At 43.1% G+C, this 18,684-nt stretch overlaps 1 protein-coding gene across 1 annotated transcript in view; it reads right to left on the bottom strand.

The window, feature by feature from the left end:
• Nucleotides 1-18,684, bottom strand: part of LOC139386284 (uncharacterized) — a 76,202-nt gene that overhangs the window by 50,369 nt on the left and 7,149 nt on the right. Inside the window, exons 2-8 of the mRNA XM_071131779.1 lie at nucleotides 8,791-8,970; nucleotides 7,967-8,087; nucleotides 7,772-7,861; nucleotides 6,572-6,749; nucleotides 6,132-6,294; nucleotides 5,739-5,927; nucleotides 3,880-4,054 (exon numbers count right to left, since the gene is read on the bottom strand). Of these exons, the coding sequence (XP_070987880.1) occupies nucleotides 3,880-4,054; nucleotides 5,739-5,927; nucleotides 6,132-6,294; nucleotides 6,572-6,749; nucleotides 7,772-7,793 (727 nt within the window). The 5' untranslated portion in view covers nucleotides 7,794-7,861; nucleotides 7,967-8,087; nucleotides 8,791-8,970. The remainder of the gene's footprint in view (nucleotides 1-3,879; nucleotides 4,055-5,738; nucleotides 5,928-6,131; nucleotides 6,295-6,571; nucleotides 6,750-7,771; nucleotides 7,862-7,966; nucleotides 8,088-8,790; nucleotides 8,971-18,684) is intronic.

Raw genomic sequence — 18,684 nt, 5'->3', positions numbered from 1 at the left:
GGACAAAAGCATTTGCTAAATCCCACTGGGAACAGACGTCAAGTCATCGTCTATTTCCACGTTGGTTTAATGTGGAAACAATGTTAATTCAACCAGTGTGTTCCCAATTAGTATTAATAAGCTAATAAAACAAGATACCTATTCAGGATTGAATGTTGAATAAGCATATATATATATATATATATATATATATATATATATATATATATATATATATATATATATAGTGTGTGTGTGTGTGTGTGTGTATATATATATATATGTGTATATATATGTGTGTATATATGAGGGCAACAAAGATAAATATTCAACAAGGGAGGTTATCCTGAATAGGTATCTTGTTTTATTAGTTTATTAATACTAGTAAGCCGAATACTAACTTGAGATCCATGCTCTTAACTCAAATTTAGTCTCAAATTGATACCCATGAATGATATACATGAAAGTCGGAGTTACGTGCACAGATCTCCAGTTAGGATGTGGCCCACTGTGACTAACTGATATCTGTATTCAGAGGCATGTGTTCATGAGTGTCAAAGGAAGCCAGGCTTTAGGGTATCATACTTTTCCTTCAATTCGCAAGAGGATGAATGAAACTCACCTGAAGCACCGCTACAGCTCGTTCATTCCCGTGAGGCTACAATATGTCGAGTTTACCCGGGAAGCTGTGAAGCGCTGGGGAAGCTGTGTGTGAAGCCAGCTATAGACTATTGCAAGATTGTGTTCATGAGTCTTTCATTAAATGCACATGTTTGCTGCTTTTCATTAAATCACGTATGGCTACAAATATTATATATACATTCCTTTAGGCCTTTAGGCCTATATACATTAGTTAATATGGGCAGAAGCATAGGCCCACCCACTTGGGAACCAGGCTCACCCACTGGGGAGCCAGACCCAGCCAGTTGGAATGAGTTTTTCCACACAAAAGGGCTTTATTACAGACATAAATACTCCTCAGCCCCATCTCATTGTGTTGTTGTCCTCTGGAGGCTAGCTAACTAGCTAAAACTGTCCCTTTCATAACTCAGGGATTTGGACTTGTGGGTTTTACTTAATTCTCCGTACTGGCCATTGATTTTAATGGCGATTCTGATCCAACCATAAAGTCATACTTTGTGCCCCTGGCCTGAGAGGATAGAAGTTCAATATGTAGCTAGTTGTAGTAGGCTAATGTTAACTAGCTAACATTGCCCATGAAAGGAAGTTAGGCTAGCAAGCTTTTTAGCCAGGTAGCCTATGACATCAAAAACTAAAAGCATAATGTATGACCGAGTTATAGACCGTTTCGTCTCATGGAAGAGAGGAGGATGGCATTGGTGTTTCTCTACAAACTGAGTGAGTCAACATGTTTTTCTACTTGCACGCAAGCATGCATACACAAATAAATCAGAACCATGGACAGCCACATCATATTTAGCTTATGTTGATTGGACTAAATTGTTTTTGGTATCACTGTATTAGACTAGGTGATTTGATTATGTTGAAATATTGAAGTTGAAATGGTGCTGGAATAGTGGAAGCAGCTCCTGTTTCCTTGCAACTTGCGGTAACTCTCTGTGGTTCTAAATTAATAGTTGTTTAGTAGTCTGAAAATGTCGGAGACATTAACTTGCCTGACTATGCTGTAGGTAATGTAACTGTTTGTTACATGTCATATGCTTTGTGGACAGAGGTTGCTCTCTGGTTTTGTGATGAAACAAAGTTGTGGTTGACTTTATTCTGCCACTGTGTCTTCTTATTGTCTCGGCCTTAGGCCTATATATCACGGTAGCAAGGCACATATATCACGGTAGCAAGGTATAAGAACTACCTACCTATCTTTCCGATTTAGTCCTGCCGTACATACCTACACGTACGCTATGGTCACAAGACGCAGGCCTTGTTGTCCCTAGAATTTCTAAGCAAACAGCTGGAGGCAGGGCTTTCTCTTATAGAGCTCAATTTTTATGGAATGGTCTGCCTATCCATGTGAGAGACGCAGACTCGGTCTCAACCTTTAAGTCTTTATTGAAGACTCATCTCTTCAGTAGGTCCTATGAGTGTGGTCTGGCCCAGGAGTGTGAAGGTGAACGGAAAGGCACTGGAGCAAAGACCTGCCCTTGCTGTCTCTGCCTGGCCGGTTCCCCTCTCTCCACTGGGATTCTCTGCCTCAAACCCTATTACAGGGGCTGAGTCACTGGCTTACTAGGGCTCTTTCATACCGTCCCTAGGAGGGGTGCGTCACTTGAGTGGGTTGAGTCACTGATGTGATCTTCCTGTCTGGGTTGGCGCCCCCCCTTGGGTTGTGCCTTGGCGGAGGTCTTTGTGAGCTATACTAAGCCTTGTCTCAGGATGGTAAGTTGGTGGTTGAAGGTATCCCTCTAGTGGTGTGGGGGCTGTGCTTTGGCAAAGTGGGTGGGGTTATATCCTGCCTGTTTGGCCCTTTCTGGGGGTATCGTCGGACGGGGCCACAGTGTCTCCTGACCCCTCCTGCCTCAGCCTCCAGTATTTATGCTGTTATAGTTTGTGTCAGGGGGCTAGGGTCAGTCTGTTATATCTGGAGTATTTATCCTGTCTTATCCTATGTCCTGTGTGAATTTCAGTATGCTCTCTCTAATTCTCTCTCTCTAATTCTCTCTTTCTTTCTCACTTTCTCTCTCAGAGGACCTCAGAGGACCTGAGCCCTAGGACCATGCCTCGGGACTACCTGGCATGATGACTCCTTACTGTCCCCAGTCCACCTGGTCGTGCTGCTGCTCCAGTTTCAACTGTTCTGCCTGCGGCTATGGAACCCTGACCTGTTCACCGGACGTGCTACCTGTCCCAGACCTGCTGACTTCAACTCTCTAGAGACAGCAGGAGCGGTAGAGATACTCTGAATGATCGGCTATGAAAAGCCAACTGACATTTACTTCTGAGGTGCTAACCTGTTGCACCCTCTACAACCACAGTGATTGTTATTATTTGACCCTGCTCGTCATCTATGAACATTTGAACATCTTGGCCATGTTCTGTTATAATCTCCACCTGGCACAGCCAGAAGAGGACTGGCCACCCCTCATAGCCTCGTTCCTCTCTAGGTTTCTTCCTAGGTTCTGGCCTTTCTAGGGAGTTTTTCCTAGCCACTGTGCATCTACACCTGCATTGCTTGCTGTTTGGGGTTTTAGGCTGGGATTCTGTACAGCACTTTGTGACATCAGCTGATGTAAAAAGGGCTTTATAAATACATTTGATTGATTGGTTGATTGAACTAATAGGTTATACAGCAAACAATGCGATTATCACAACACATAGGTTGTAATATGGCTTTTTTTCTGGCTTGTCTTCCCCAGTGATTCTACCCACGCTACTGATATTACTGTAACATTGTGCCCCTATTGTACTGTCTTGCACTGATTGTCCTGTCTACAATATCATTCGTTCACATAAAACACATTTTCCATTCTATATTATGCTGAATCAGCTACTGAGCATATTTTTCTGTATACTGGTCTTGTTCTTACACCACTGCAGATTTCGTAGCAAATGTAAATTGAAAAAATATAAATTGCCAAAATATAAATATAACAAATCTAAGCGTATTTGGGCTGATTGTCCAACTTGATCAAGATGGTTTCAGTTGTAGTATGTGTGGCTGTTGATATTGCGTGAGCATGCACGTGAATGGTGGTATTTTGCAAGCACCACACCAGAGTGTGATTGGTTGTGGCTTTAGGGTGTCTAAGGGTCAGTCTCCCCATTGTGTAAACAGGGTTGTGTAAGGTAGTAAAGGGTACAGGTGTAAGCTGTTATACTATGGTCCGGTCCCTGGGAATGTTGTATAGTAAGGTGGTTGGGTAGCTTGCTTGCCTATGGGCTATGGTGGGTGAAGAGTGAGTAGGATATATTGTACTGTACCGGGCTGTATAGAGGCGTCTGTCATCCTGGCCTGGAGGTTTCTGTGGTACTTCTTTAATGTCGTCACCCTGGAACCCTTTGAGGCGTAGTCTTCCATGGGGTACTGGAGCTGGAGTGTACGGTACTGGGCTCTGGTGGCCACTTTCTCTGGCCAGCCATACTCCCGAAACAAGATCTACACATGGGAATACAAATCTGTCTGACTTGTGTGTAAAAACAGAACCTTTGCTTTACTAGAATCTTAAAGGTAGTCAACAGCAGCTCGAGAAGCTTGTAGTCAAAAAGTCAAAACAGGAAATGAATTTGTCACCTGCTACAGAATCATAGTGTTCACAGAATGTCATCAATACAATAGAACAGTGAATACTCAGTGTCCTTGTACTTCCATTCTGGCTGCAATCAACAGATATGAAAATAATCCATAACATCCAGTATCCAGGTCTAGTGACCATCAACCCGCACCTTGAGTGTCACAAATAGAACACTGAACATCATGTGCAATACAGAAAGGAAAAATACAGTGGTGGAAAAGGTTCCCAAATGTCATACCTGAGTAAAAGTAAAGGTACCTTAACAGAAAATTACTCAAGTTAAAGTGATAGTCATCCATTAAAATAATACTTCAAATTGCTTATATTAAGCAAACCAGACGGCAGAAGTTTATTGTTTTTATGTTATTTTATGGATAGCCAGGGGCACACTACAACACAGAGACATCATTTACAAACAAAGCATTTGTGTTTAGTGAGTCCACCAGATCAGAGGCAGTGGGGATGACTAAGGATGTTCTCTTGATAAGTGCGTGAATTTGGCCATTTTCCTGTCCTACTAAACAGTCAAAATGTATTTTTGGGTGTCAGGGAAAAAGTACATTATTTTCATTAGGAATGTAGTGAAGTAAAAAATATAAAAGTACAGATAAACCCCCCCCCCCCCCCCCCCCCAAATACTTTAAAGTATTACTTACAGTATGTACTTTCCACCACTGCCCCACAGCAACCATTTTGACTATAGTAGCCCACACAGCTACACAGATGCACTTTCATGCTTGGTTTAGGACTGCATATACTGTATAAGCTTATAGAGACTCTAACTGATGTATAGAACAGTATTAAAATGATCAGCTTTGGTTTAGATACAAGCATCATGAAAGCTACAACACAACACATTTTAATCTGACTTTGTGAAAATCTGTTTTTTGAACCGAACTTGCTTACCACTTTTCGTTCTCTCTTTTTTTCCTAAATATTTGGTCACGTGTGTCACGTTCTGACCTTTATTTCCTTTGTTTTGTCATTATTTAGTATGGTCAGGGCGTGAGTTGGGGTGGGCAGTCTATGTTTGTTTTTCTATGATTTGGGTATTTCTATGTTTCGGCCTAGCATGGTTCTCAATCAGAGGCAGGTGTCATTAGTTGTCTCTGATTGAGAATCATACTTAGGTAGCCTGGGTTTCACTGTGTGTTTGTTCCTGTCTCTGTGTTTGCACCAGATAGGGCTGTTTAGGTTTTCACGGTTCTTGTTTTAGTTTGTGCATGTGGAGTTGCTTTATTAAAGAACCATGAATAGAAACCTTGCTGCATTTTGGTCCGCCTCTCCTTCACCGCAAGAAAACCGTTACAACGTGATTCATTTTATGTATAGTTTCCTAGAAAGAACGGGTGACTCAACTAACCCTTTGGCTCGACTGACCCCACTGTCAACTACGTTCTTAACTGTTACACATATGCATATTCTAAACTCAAATTTCCCAATTACACTTGCCAATAATGTTTATGGACGTGTGTGTGCGCTTGCGATCAAGGCATGCCTGTGAGGACGCATGTGTGTGTGCCTGTCAACGCCAAGAAGTGCTCTCACCAGCAGCGTCACACACAGGCTGAGGATGACCACAGCGCCAAGCAGCAGTCCTCCTGTCACCAACCAGTCAGGGCGTAAAAGCAGGTGTCGTCTCTTGGCGATGCCCATTCTTATCACATGATAGGGGACAGTGGGGAAGAACGGTCCAGCCTCATAGCACTGTCCACCTGCTGGCATTACCCTCACATACTGTGAGGAGCAGAGGAGCACGTGAGCATATTGGCTTTAGATACTGGGAAGGCTTTCACTTTTATCAGTTCAAAGTTACTCCATAACACAATAAAAGAAAAACGAAGAGGAGCAGCGCATTACTATACAACGATTGTATATTTCACCCATTTTGTTCACTGGGTAAGAACCTCTAAGGCCATGTTTGAGCAAACAGGGTAATACCATGTGTTTGTATTGATGATCGCTGAGTTTGAAGGCGTACACCCCAGGCTGAGTGAAGACTAATGAGAAGAGTGTCGGTGGTGTCCTGGCCAGTGTCAGGTCCTCAGCCAGCCGCCTCAGAGGACCCCAGTCAAAGTCACGGTTGGTATTGTACAGGTTCTCTCTGGACAACAAGACAGGAAGTTTGAAGCTCAGTAGAAAAAAAGGATAAAGAAAAACAGTTCATAGAAAGATACCCAAAGGCCAAAATAATTGTTGCAGATAGTGTATTTTCCGTAATGCTTTCAGGAGTGCGTTGGATCTGCAACAGCACCCTGTCCCAGATGAAGAGGTTTGACATTTTATAAAACATATCTTGAAGTCCTATGCAAATTAAAAACGAATTTCAGAAAGCAAAGTGTAGAAAATCCACTGTCAGGAGCACAGTTTGATTGACTTACACGTCATACTGAGGGTAATGTTGTCTGGTGACAGTGAAGAGCAGTGTGTCCCGTAGGTGTAGACATGCAGTAGGGTTCAGAATCCCCACAGAGCTGGAGTTCATGGTTCCTCCCCAGGTGGTTGCTCTGCTGGACCAATCAGACCCAGCCCCTCCTTCCTCTCTGACACCAGAGTCACCTGGTAGAAAATAGTAATGGAGGGATGGATGGTTGAATTAATGAATGAAAAAATTAACAAACGAACAAAGAAACAAACAGAGGAATGGATGGATGGATTAATGAATTAATCACAGAGATAATATTTTATCAGTAAGTGTGTTGGGACAGTAAAATTAGGATAACATGTACAGTGTCATGAAAAAGTATTTGCCCCATTTCTGATTTTCTCTTATTTTGCATATTTTTTTATACTGAATGTTATCAGATCTTCAACCAAAACCTAATATTAGATAAAGGGAACCTGACTTTACAAATAACAAAAAATATGCCTGGCAAAAACCAAACACTGCATTCCACAGTAAGAACCTTATACCAATGGTCAAGCATGGAGGTGGTAGTGTGATGGTTTGGGGACGCTTTGCTGCCTCAGGACCTGCACAACTTTTTTTCATAGAAGGAACCATGAATTTTGCACCAGAGAAATATACAGGTGAATGTCAGGCCATCCATCTGTGAGCTGAAGCTGAAATGTAGCTGGATCATGCAGCAAGACAATGATCCCAAAACACACAATCATGTCTACACGAAATGGCTAAAATGCAGCAAATTTGAAGTTTTGGAATGACCTAGTCAAAGTCCAGACTTAATCCCAATTGAGATGTTGTGACTTGAAACGAGAAGTTCGTGCTTGAAAACCCACAAATGTCACTGAGTTACCACAGTTCTGCCTGGAGGAGTGGGCCAAAATTCCTCCACAGCGATGTGAGAGACTGATCAACAACTACAGGAAGCGTGTGGTTGGAGTCACTGCAGGGGCAATTACTTTTTCAAACCGGGGCATTGGGTGTTGCATAACTTTTACGAAATAAATTCAATAAATATTTATTGTCGTGTTATTTGTCCACTCAGGTCCCCTTTATCTAATATTAGGTTTTGGTTGCAGATCTGACAACATTCACTCTAAAAAAATATGCAAAAGAAGGGAAAATACTTTTTCACAGCACTGTAGTTTTTTTTTATCATTCTCTGATGATAGGTAACCTGTAGAGATGTGCATTCCCATGCTTTTCTCTGGAAATAACTTCCGAATCTCCGCTGGGACGTCATTGAGGAGACCAAGGAACCCTGCATCTTTAAAAAAGCCGACACACACAAAGATAGCCATTGTTATTATTGGTCCTACCATGTATTAAGGGCCTATTGTAACTGGGCCCACACTGTATCCGAGGAGCTCACCATTTGTTTGCACTGTGTACACAGGAAGGGAGACATTGTGGCGACCGTCACACTGCAAGGTCCCCTGGGAGTCCCAGCGTTTGAACACGGTCTCCAGCAACACACTCCCGGAGACGCTCACCTGTTAGAGAAAACACTGGACCGTTTACTCATAACTATGTCAGGTTGTTACTCTATGTGGCTGTCTATGATGTCCAAGCATATGATATCCAAGTATGTGATTTCCAAGTTTATTCAGTTCATCTTCCGTACATTGTCTGTGATTGTACAAGCTAAGTTTTAACTCAAGCTAGTGTACTGTATACCCATAGATTTTCAATAAAATGGTCCTATGGATGTTGGTTGGAGATAAGGGGACAGGATCAAGTGTTTGTAATTGAAGAGTTTCATTCCAAAATGCTATATATCCATGTTCAGAAATGTTGGTACATTTTATGTTTTTGTTTAAAGAAATTATAAAAGAGATTAGTGTGTTTTTTCAATATCTAATCATGGCATGGGGTTGTTCAATGACAGACATCGCTTGATGGTTTTACTTCAGAGAGACAAATAATTGTACCTGTGTGTGTGTATCAAATCCACATTTTTATTGGTCGCATACATGTATGCTGCCTTGTGTGTGTGTGTGTGTGTGTGCGTGTGCGTGTGTGTGTGTGTGTGTGGTGCCTTGTGTGTGCGTGTGTGTGCGTGTGCGTGTGCTTGTGTGTGTGTGTGTGTGCGTGTGCGTGTGCGTGTGCGTGTGTGGTGCCTTGTGTGAGTATGTGCACATAATGTGTTTGCCATACAACTCTTCACCTACACATGCTCAAGTCATCATAGCTTACCTGGCCTTCAGAGTTGCTATATACCAGCTGCAAGTCTACGGCAGCACACACTAAATGCAGTGCCAGCTTTGGCCTGCTCCTACACCAGCCCCCACACACAGCCCTCTCTGGGGGTTCCCTGCACAGACACAGGCCCAGAGCTCCATCAAAGCCCTGGTAGTCCCCTGGAGAGAGACACACCTGGGAGAGGAAGAGAGTAACACTTGGGATCTGTTGACCTAGGAAAAGGCTGGGACTGAGCGGCAGCCAGTCAAGGGAAAAAGGTTACACATTACGTTGGACTCCATTATGTATATAAACCCTGGATTGCTGACGCTATATATGGGCCAATGATAGAATAATAGAATGAACGTGGCAAAAACGAATGTAGACATTAATAAATGCATTTTCGATGGTTTCCAAAATATTTTTTACAATGGTGGGGGAGTGCGAAGATAGAGGCGCAGTGGCTTCAAAACAGTCACGTAGTGCAGGGGTTCCCAAACTGTTTTACTCAGGCCCCTCTTCTAGCATTGGGGAACATGGGCACAAGCACTGTTCACACCCTCATGTTGGTGAAGAGAACATTTTGCAGGTTTAAAAGCTTATTTTCTAGCAATTCTATACATTTTGCCATGTCTAATGTGTATTCATGTGATATTTGAGTGTCTCAAGCATTACAACACAATCTATGGGATAAAAAAAACCTAGCTAAAAATTGTTAGCCTACAATGGCTAGTTGATCTTGACATTTCTGACAAGTTATAAACAGCTCTCTAAGATACAGTATGCAATGACTGACAAGGAAAGCAGATTATGGAGTACAACATTTCAAAATTGCATCTTGTGCATTCTACTGTTACAACTTTCAAGAGTAAGTTGAAAGCTGGACTGATTTCTTAAAAAACATTTTTTTTTTTTTACTCGTGACCGCGAGCCCCCAGTTTGGGATCCACAGATCTATTGTATATGTAAATGATTGGTTGGACTAGCACAGAGTAGACACCCATGTTGCCACAGTTCCATCTGTACATTGTCTATGATTGTACACAGAATAGAATGTACCAATGGAAACAGTTTCCATGGTTTTTGCATGCATGTCTTGGTAAAGCAAATTGTGTTATCAAAAAAGTACTATCAACACACCTGTACTGCACACAGTACTTTGTTCAATGAACTACAGTACGTAGAGTTTCTGTGTGTGTGTGTGTGTGCGTGTGCGTGTGCGTGTGCGTGTGTGCATGGTGTGTGTGTGCATGCATGGGTGAGTTATCTTCTCCTAACCTGCTGGGTACAGTGCTGTGCCCACTGCTGCCTGTCCAGACAGGTTCCATGTTGTGTCCTCGCTCTCCCATCTCTACAAATATCATAGACACTGTGCAAACAAGTGTCCCCTTGGCCCATGAGGCGGTACCCTAGGGCACAGGGGCAGTGCCCATCACTGGCCTAAATTGGCACGTGCACACACACCCACACACACATACCAACACACACACATCACACACAAACACATACACACAAACACACACATGCACACAAATAGACATTAGACCTTTTGCAAAACTCGTTTGACTCAAAGCACACACACTGGACTCTCCCCACGCACTTGTTTACGAAGCATGTGACAAATACAATTGGATTTTGACTTGATTTGACATTAAAACGCTTAGATCAACACCCAATACCTGGAAGTCATTCAGAGTACCTAGAGTAATTTCCCCTTTGAACATGAGCTGCTGAGTGGAAGGCTCAACAGTCACTGGGTGACTGACGCGGATGGAAATTAGACTCTGGCTATGTTGAAACTTGATATGAAACATTCTGAGCCGCGGGCTACAGATTGAACCCATGAACCAAGTGGATATACTGTATATTGTGTTAACTGTTCTTGCATGCAACCTGTGTGCCTGATACTACGGAAGACGGACAGGACAGAGTCATTGATACACAATACAAAACATAAAAGAAGGGCTTTGCACCCACACATGCAAGCAAGCACACACACACACACACACACACACACACACACACACACACACACACACACACACACACACACACACACACACACACACACAAGAACATACGTAAACACACACACACAAACACACATACACACACCTGGAAGGTTTGCCCTTCTCCAAGACACACACATCTGTCCTGGCCAGGTAGGGGCTGCTGTGCCCAGGCTCCACAGGGTATGCCTGAGGTCAGAGCAGGTCGCGGACAGTAGTGGTTGATTGGGCAGCTGAGACAGCTGTCCATGGAACTAGCACCAACCGTCGGCCCAAATGTACCCTTCGGACATGGCACTGGTGTGGGACTTCCCACTGGACAATAGTATCCTGTTTGAATAAATAGAGTTTTACCACAAAATGGTAGTGGTAGTGTACCACCAAGGGTTTTCATGCGCTGTCACAAGGTGGCATAGTCAGGTTTTGTCTCTCATGCCACACACAGCTAAAACACAATAGCCTCACAATAGGACCATAATTATTGTCAGGTCTATCTAAGCATGCAGAGACATACAGTGTGTCTACCTTGCTCACAAAATGGCCTCTCCATCTCCCTGGTTTCCACAGTTCTGTTGTGGCCATACACAGTGTGCTCCTCCACGAAGACATACAGGCACCAAAACAGCAGGGTTGGCCGCCTGCATACTCCTGGCCCTACCTTCCTTAGCATCCTCCCGGTCCTGGACGATCTTGCTACTGCTGTCCCAGACTCAGTGGGGGACTGGAGACCAGCACTTTCCCTGGCCTACTGAATAATTGATGAGGCCTGCGAGGTAGGGTAACATGGGAGGCTGGTGGGTTGAAAATGGCAACCCTATGCATCCAGGTCAGATTACAGGCTTTGTTCATATCAATCCTACCAATGAACTGATATTGAACAGATTGTGATTTGGCTCCCGTCACATCATCACCACTTTGCTTTACGGTTCATTGCAATTCTCCCAAAATTCTAGGAATGTACTATTGATTTGAATTGGATGTTTAGAATTAGCAAATTGTTTTTCAGGGGGCTTCTGTTTGCCGTGTTGCCAGGTCAAAGAATGGTCGTGAGAAATGAATACCTTGTTTTGCTGCTTATCCAGTCAAACTTTGTCCTGTGTACTGAAAGGCTGCCAGCTTGTGTTCAAAATCCAAGGTAACATCTTCACCCTTTGCTTCCTCATGATAACGGGCCTGTCCTGGCTTTTATCAAGTGGTACACATACGCATACACATGTACTAAATCAATACCACATACCAAATAAATATCAATGGAAAAAAGTAGCAGTTTGAATATAGGTCAACCGCCTAGAATCCACAATACAGAACTAAAATGTATAATGCAAAGCTGTGTGTGTGTGTGTGTGTGTGTGTGTGTGTGTGTGTGTGTGTGTGTGTGTGTGTGTGCGTGCGTGCGTGCGTGCGTGCGTGCGTGCGTGCGTGTGTGTGTGCGTGTGTGTGTGTGTGAATACACTTGAGTGTGTGCCTGGGATGTGTAATATTTTATTTCATTTATTTAACCTTTATTTAACTAGGCAAGTCAGTTAAGAACAAATTCTTACTTACAATGACGACCTACCAAAATGCAAAAGGCCTCCGACGGGGACGGGGGCTGGGATTAAAAATACAAATAAAGAGAGACCTAAGAAAACAATATACAGTGCCTTGCGAAAGTATTCGGCCCCCTTGAACTTTGCGACCTTTTGCCACATTTCAGGCTTCAAACATAAAGATATAAAACTGCATTTTTTTGTGAAGAATCAACAACAAGTGGGACACAATCATGAAGTGGAACGACATTTATTGGATATTTCAAACTTTTTTAACAAATCAAAAACTGAAAAATTGGGCGTGCAAAATTATTCAGCCCCCTTAAGTTAATACTTTGTAGCGCCACCTTTTGCTGCGATTACAGCTGTAAGTCAACACATGACAACACAGCATGGTAGCAACACAACATGACAACAACATGGTAGCAACAGAACATGGAAGCAGCACAACATGGTAGCAGCACAAAACAGGGTCCAAAAATATTGGCACAGACAACTGCACAAAGGGCAAGAAGGTAGAGACAACAATATATCACGCAAAGCAGCCACAACTGTCAGTAAGAGTGTCCATGATTGAGTCTTTGAATGAAGAGATTGAGATCAAACTGTCCAGTTTGAGTGTTTGTTGCAGCTTGTTCCAGTCGCTAGCTGCAGCGAACTGAAAAGACGAGCGACCCAGGGATGTGTGTACTTTGGGGACCTTTAACAAAATGTGACTGGCAGAACGGGTGTTGTATGTGGAGGATGAGGGCTGCAGGAGATATCTCAGATAGGGGGGAGTGAAGCCTAAGAGGGTTTTATAAATAAGCATCAACCAGTGGGTCTTGCGACTGGTATACAGAGATGACCAGTTTACAGAAGAGTATAGAGTGCAGTGGTGTGTCCTATAAGGTGTCACGCCCTGATCTGTTTCACCTGTCCTTGTGATTGTCTCCACCCCCCTCCAGGTGTTGCCCATCTTCCCCATTATCCCCTGTGTATTTATACCTGTGTTCTCTGTTTATCTGTTGCCAGTTTGTCTTGTTTGTTAAGTCAACCAGCGGTTTTCTCAGCTCCTGCCTCCCAGTCGCTCTTTTTCTCGCCCTCCTGGTTTTGATCCTTCCCGGTCCAGACTCTGAGCCCACCTGCCTGACCACTCTGCCTGAGCCTACCTGCCGTCCTGTACCGTTGCCCCTACTCTGGATTACCGACCTCTGCCTGACCTGAGCCTGCCTGCCGTCCTGTACCTATGACCCACTACTCTGGATTATCGACCCCTGCCTGTCGTTTGCCTGTTGCTGTAATAAGGAGCATTGGAAAAACTGATGGCCGAATGGCAGAGAACATCTAGTTACTTGAAAGCACCCTCACCTGCCGATCTATAAATTACGTCACCATAATCTAGCATGGGTAGGATGGTCATCTGAATCAGGGTTAGTTTGGGTGAAAGAGGAGCTATTACGATAGAGGAAACCAAGTCTAGATTCAACCTTAGCCTGCATCTTTGATATGTGCTGAGAGAAGGACAGTGTACCGTCTATGCATACTCCCAAGTACTTCTGAGGTTACTACCTCAAGCTCTAAACCCTCAGAGGTAGAAATCACTCCTGTGGGGAGAGAGGCATTCTTCTTACCAAACCACATGATCTTTGTTTTGGAGGTGTTCAGAACAAGGTTAAGGGCAGAGAAGGCTTGTTGGACACTAAGAAAGCTTTGTTGTAGAGCATTTAACACAAAATCCAGGAAGGGGCTAGCTGAGTATAAGACTTGTATCATATAAATGGATGAGATAGCTTCCTACTGCCTGAGCTATGTTGTTGATGTAAATTGAGAAGAGCGTGGGACCTAGGATCGAGCCTTGGTGTACACCCTTGGTGACAGGCAGTGGCTGAGACAGCAGATGTTTTGACTTCATTCACCACACTCTTTGAGAAACCAAGCCAAAGACCCCTCAGACACCAACACTCCTTAGAATGGAATGGTCTACCGTATCAAAAGCTTTGGCCAAGTCAATAAAAATAGCAGTAGAACATTGCTTAGAATCAAGGGCAATGGTGACATCATTGAGGACCTTTAAGGTTGCAATGACACATCCATAACCTGAGCGGAATCCAGATTGCATACCAGAGAGAATAATAGAGACATCAAGAAAGCCAGTCAGTTGATTATTGACAAGTTTTTCCAACACTTTGGATAAACAGAGCAAAATAGAATTAGACCTGTAACAGATAGGATCAGCTTGATCTCCCCCTTTAAATAAAGGATGGACTGTGGCTGTCTTCCAAGCAAAGGGAACCTCCCCAGAGAGGAGAGACAGGTTAAAAAGGTCAGAGATAGGCTTGGCAATTACAGGGGCAGCAACCTTAAAGAAGAAAGGGTCTAAACCATCTGACGCAGATGTTTTTTGGGGGTTAAGTTTAAGGAGCTCCTTTAGCACCTCGGACTCAGTGACCGCCTGCAGGGAGAAACTTTGTAGCAGGGTAGGGGGAAAAGAGGGAGGAGCATCAGGGCTAGTCGCATTAGACCCACAGAGACAGAACTGGTTCTTAAAGTAACTAACTTTGGCCTTCCGGATAGCCTGAGTGCACTCATTTCTCATTTGACTGAACGAGAGCCAGTCAGGCTGAGTATGCGCGTGCCGAGCCTTTCGCCAAATGCAATTCTTGAGTAACTCTGCCAGATCACGGTCAAACGTTTTACTTCTCGTTTTCTTTATCTAATAACCTGCAGTATGTTCAGAAGTCAACCTTCTGCACAAGCATAAGCAGGTGGCCTTAATCCACCGCTGGTGGTTCCCCCTCCCTAGATAGCATGTGAACAAGTCATAAGTGATGGCAATAAAAAAGTTGAATTAAAGGAAATTAGATTTAAAAATGCTAGATCCTCTCCGCCTCATTGCAAAATGTCAATATTGACACATTGCCCAATGGCAATATGTGTAGAATTGCAGGACATTTGCTTTAAAAAAATGTGTTTTCTCTTTGGCCTATGGCGAAATGTGTAGAATTAGTTGTTTCCCCGCCTTGCTCAGACCTTGCGATACGCTGTTCTCCACTCTCGAGGACATTTCACATAATATATTTTTCCAATTTATTTTTTAAAGAAGAATGGACTTTGGCTACATGGAATAACCTACATAATTCACCACAGAAGCTCTGGACTATGCCCTGTCAATGACAATGCCCTGTCAATGACAACTAGCTAGTTACCTAAGAGAGTTGTGGTGACCTTTCACACACATACAAGCAGGATGAGATGAGTGAAGGATGTGACCTGGCTGCAGTCAATGGTTAAACCTTCTGTGTTGACGTGATGGCTGCAGATCAAATCAAATCAAATCTTATTTGTCACATACACATGGTTAGCAGATGTTAGTGCGAGTGTAGCAAAATGCTTGTGCTTCTAGTTCCGACAATGCAGTAATAACCAACGAGTAATCTAACCTAACAATATAACAACAGCTACCTTATACACACAAGTGTAAAGGGATGAAGAATATGTACATAAAGATATAGGAATGAGTGATGGTACAGAACGGCATAGGCAAGATGCAGTGGATGGTATCGAGTACAGTATATACACATCAGATGAGTAATGTAAGGTATGTGAACATATAAAAGTGGCATTGTTTAAAGTGGCTAGTGATACACGTATTACATAAAGATGGCAAGATGCAGTAGATGGTATAGAGTACAGTATATACATATGAGATGAGTAATGTAGGATTATGTAAACATTATATTAAGTGGCATTGTTTAAAGTGGCTAGTGATACATTTTTTACATCGGTTAGTGCGAGTAGTATGAGATCATGGACATTATGACTTGTTATACTCATTCATATATAAAATATGTATGACTCGTATAGAGATATTGCAACAGATGAGCTCAAACGAGGTGAGAGTAATATAGATCGGTGGGTTGTTATCCAATAAAACCAATATATGCACAACGTTGAGGCAAAACAGACAGGCTTGGCTTACAATCAAAGGAATGCTGACCAGTGGAGGCTGCTGAGGGGAGGACGACTCATAATAACAACTGGAACGGAGCAAATGGAATGGCATCAAACACATGGAATCCATAGCTGTGTTCGAATACTCATACTAACCGCACTAACCGTAATAGTTGTGACGTATTTTGAGTATACTTTCAGGGCCCATAATGCCATTCTTTAAAAAAAGGGTCGAGGCTTCACAACGTTTTAAGATTTGGAGAAAATGGCAAAAAAATATGCAGCCTGAAGTCCAACGAGAGCGGATACCAATTAATTGCTTTAACTAATTATGACAAATGTTCAGAAAATGTTGAGCAATGTAATAAAGTAATGACTTTTCCAATAAATTAACTTACACATTATGTTGCCTGAATATGGCCGGTGTCAGTAAATGTCGTCAAAAAAGCGTAATTAAATTGTTGCCAGCAGCACAGTTACAATCACCAATGCTCTGGACAACATGAAAACAGCCTAACCAGCTCTGCTAGGGCGAGTAATCATCAGATCATCAGAGTGAGGTGTTCTCTCATTTGCGTCTGGAAGTAGCTAGCAAGTTAGCCAGTTAGCTTGGGTACTTGACTGTCGTTGTGCGCTCTGAACAGTCCGAGAATGAAACAATCTGAATTTACAAACAGACAATCTGACAATGCTCTGAATTTACGAACGCCCAGAGCGCACTCTGAGCACACTTTGGCACTCCAGATTGAATTGAATAATACACCTGAAGTCGTAAAATGTCTATCTAGTAATTTGTTAGGCTATCAAGCTAGCAAGAGGTTGCGTAGCAACAGCATCAACTTCCGGTAGACAGGCAAAGCTCTAATACGCTCAAATGAAAGGATACCGTTAGTTTACAGTATACTAAAATAAACGAATAGTATGTACTCATTAAGTATGTAGTATATAGTATGTTAGTATTTGAACACAGCTCATGTTTGATGTATTTGATACCATTCCACCTATTCCGCTCCACCCATTACCACGAGCCCATTCTCCCCAAGGTGCCACCAAACTCCTGTGATACTGACAACATGTAAACTATATTTAGTCGGGCCTCCCGGGTGGCGCACGACCGGGAGGTCCGGGAGGTCCGTGGGGCGACCGGGAGGTCCGTGGGGCGACGCACAATTAGCCTAGCGTCGTCCGGGTTAGGGAGGGTTTGGCCGGTAGGGATATCCTTGTCTCATCGCGCACCAGCGACTCCTGTGGCGGGCCGGGTGCAGTGCACGCTAACCAAGGTTGCCAGGCGCACTGTGTTTCCTCCCGACACATTGGTGCGTCTGGCTTCCGGGTTGAATGCGTGCTGAGTTAAGAAGCAGTGCGGCTTGGTTGGGTTGTGTATCGGAGGAGGCATGACTTTCAACCTTCCTCTCTCCCGAGCCCGTACGGGAGTTGTAGCGATGAGACAAGATAGTAGCTACTAACAATTGGATACCACAAAATTGGGTAAAATAAAAATAAAAATAGTCTGCAAATGTTTATTGAAAACATATATACATATGCCCAGTAAGCACTTGTTGTCTCTCAAATACATTGTTACAGTTGTTGGTTACATAGCTAGCTAATTTTAGCCATATTAGCACAGACGTGAGAAGTGTAAAAACATGTCAAAACAAGATACAATAAGAACAATAAGATCCGGCATTTTTTATGCACTTGTGAGGATGTAGTTTGAGTTTTAACAGGTTGATTATGTCTCAAAAAGGCTACATTCACAAACAATAAGACTAGTCTGTGAATGTAGCCTACTGCCTCCACCCACCATGATCCTGAGTGTTCCATTAAGTAATCCAGAATTGATTAGAGAACTCTAGTCAGATGGAAACCAAGTTCAGCCGGAACCTGATAATATATACTACCATTGTTTTCATAGGAGGAGCGGATAGTGTGAGTTCTTTGACAGAAGTCTATTTTCCATGTCTGTGTACTCTTCGTGTACCCGAGACTGAGGGGATTCAAGCCAAAATCAAGAATTGTGTATAATAGTTTATAGAATGAACTGAATGAACTTCAGAATGGAGTTTTTCCAGGCTCACCCAGTTGTTGATTTGAGCCTCATGACAGGGACTGGCGGGAAGCAACCATTGAGCTTTAGCCTAGTTGGCTTCGGTATTCTATATCTGATAGTGTTGTTAAGGGCCTGTCACATGTTGCCCTCCCTTGTTTTTCCCCCAATTGGAAGCCAGCCCTTTTTGTATATATTTTATATTTATTTAGAGCTTGCAATGACCTTTATCCTCATTTGTGTACTTTACTCTGTTACATTATTTTCAATGGTTTGCTGTGCCTCTCCCTCCTTTTTTTATTTTCTGATTGATTTATTGTAGACTCTTCTCCCTTTTCTGGTCTTCTTGGATACTGACTTGGCCCAGGTCTGCCACACCTGGGCATGATTG

The sequence above is a fragment of the Oncorhynchus clarkii genome, chromosome 27 (assembly GCF_045791955.1).
Source record: "Oncorhynchus clarkii lewisi isolate Uvic-CL-2024 chromosome 27, UVic_Ocla_1.0, whole genome shotgun sequence".
NCBI lineage: Eukaryota > Metazoa > Chordata > Actinopteri > Salmoniformes > Salmonidae > Oncorhynchus > Oncorhynchus clarkii.
This window is presented reverse-complemented; position numbering and strand designations above follow the sequence as displayed.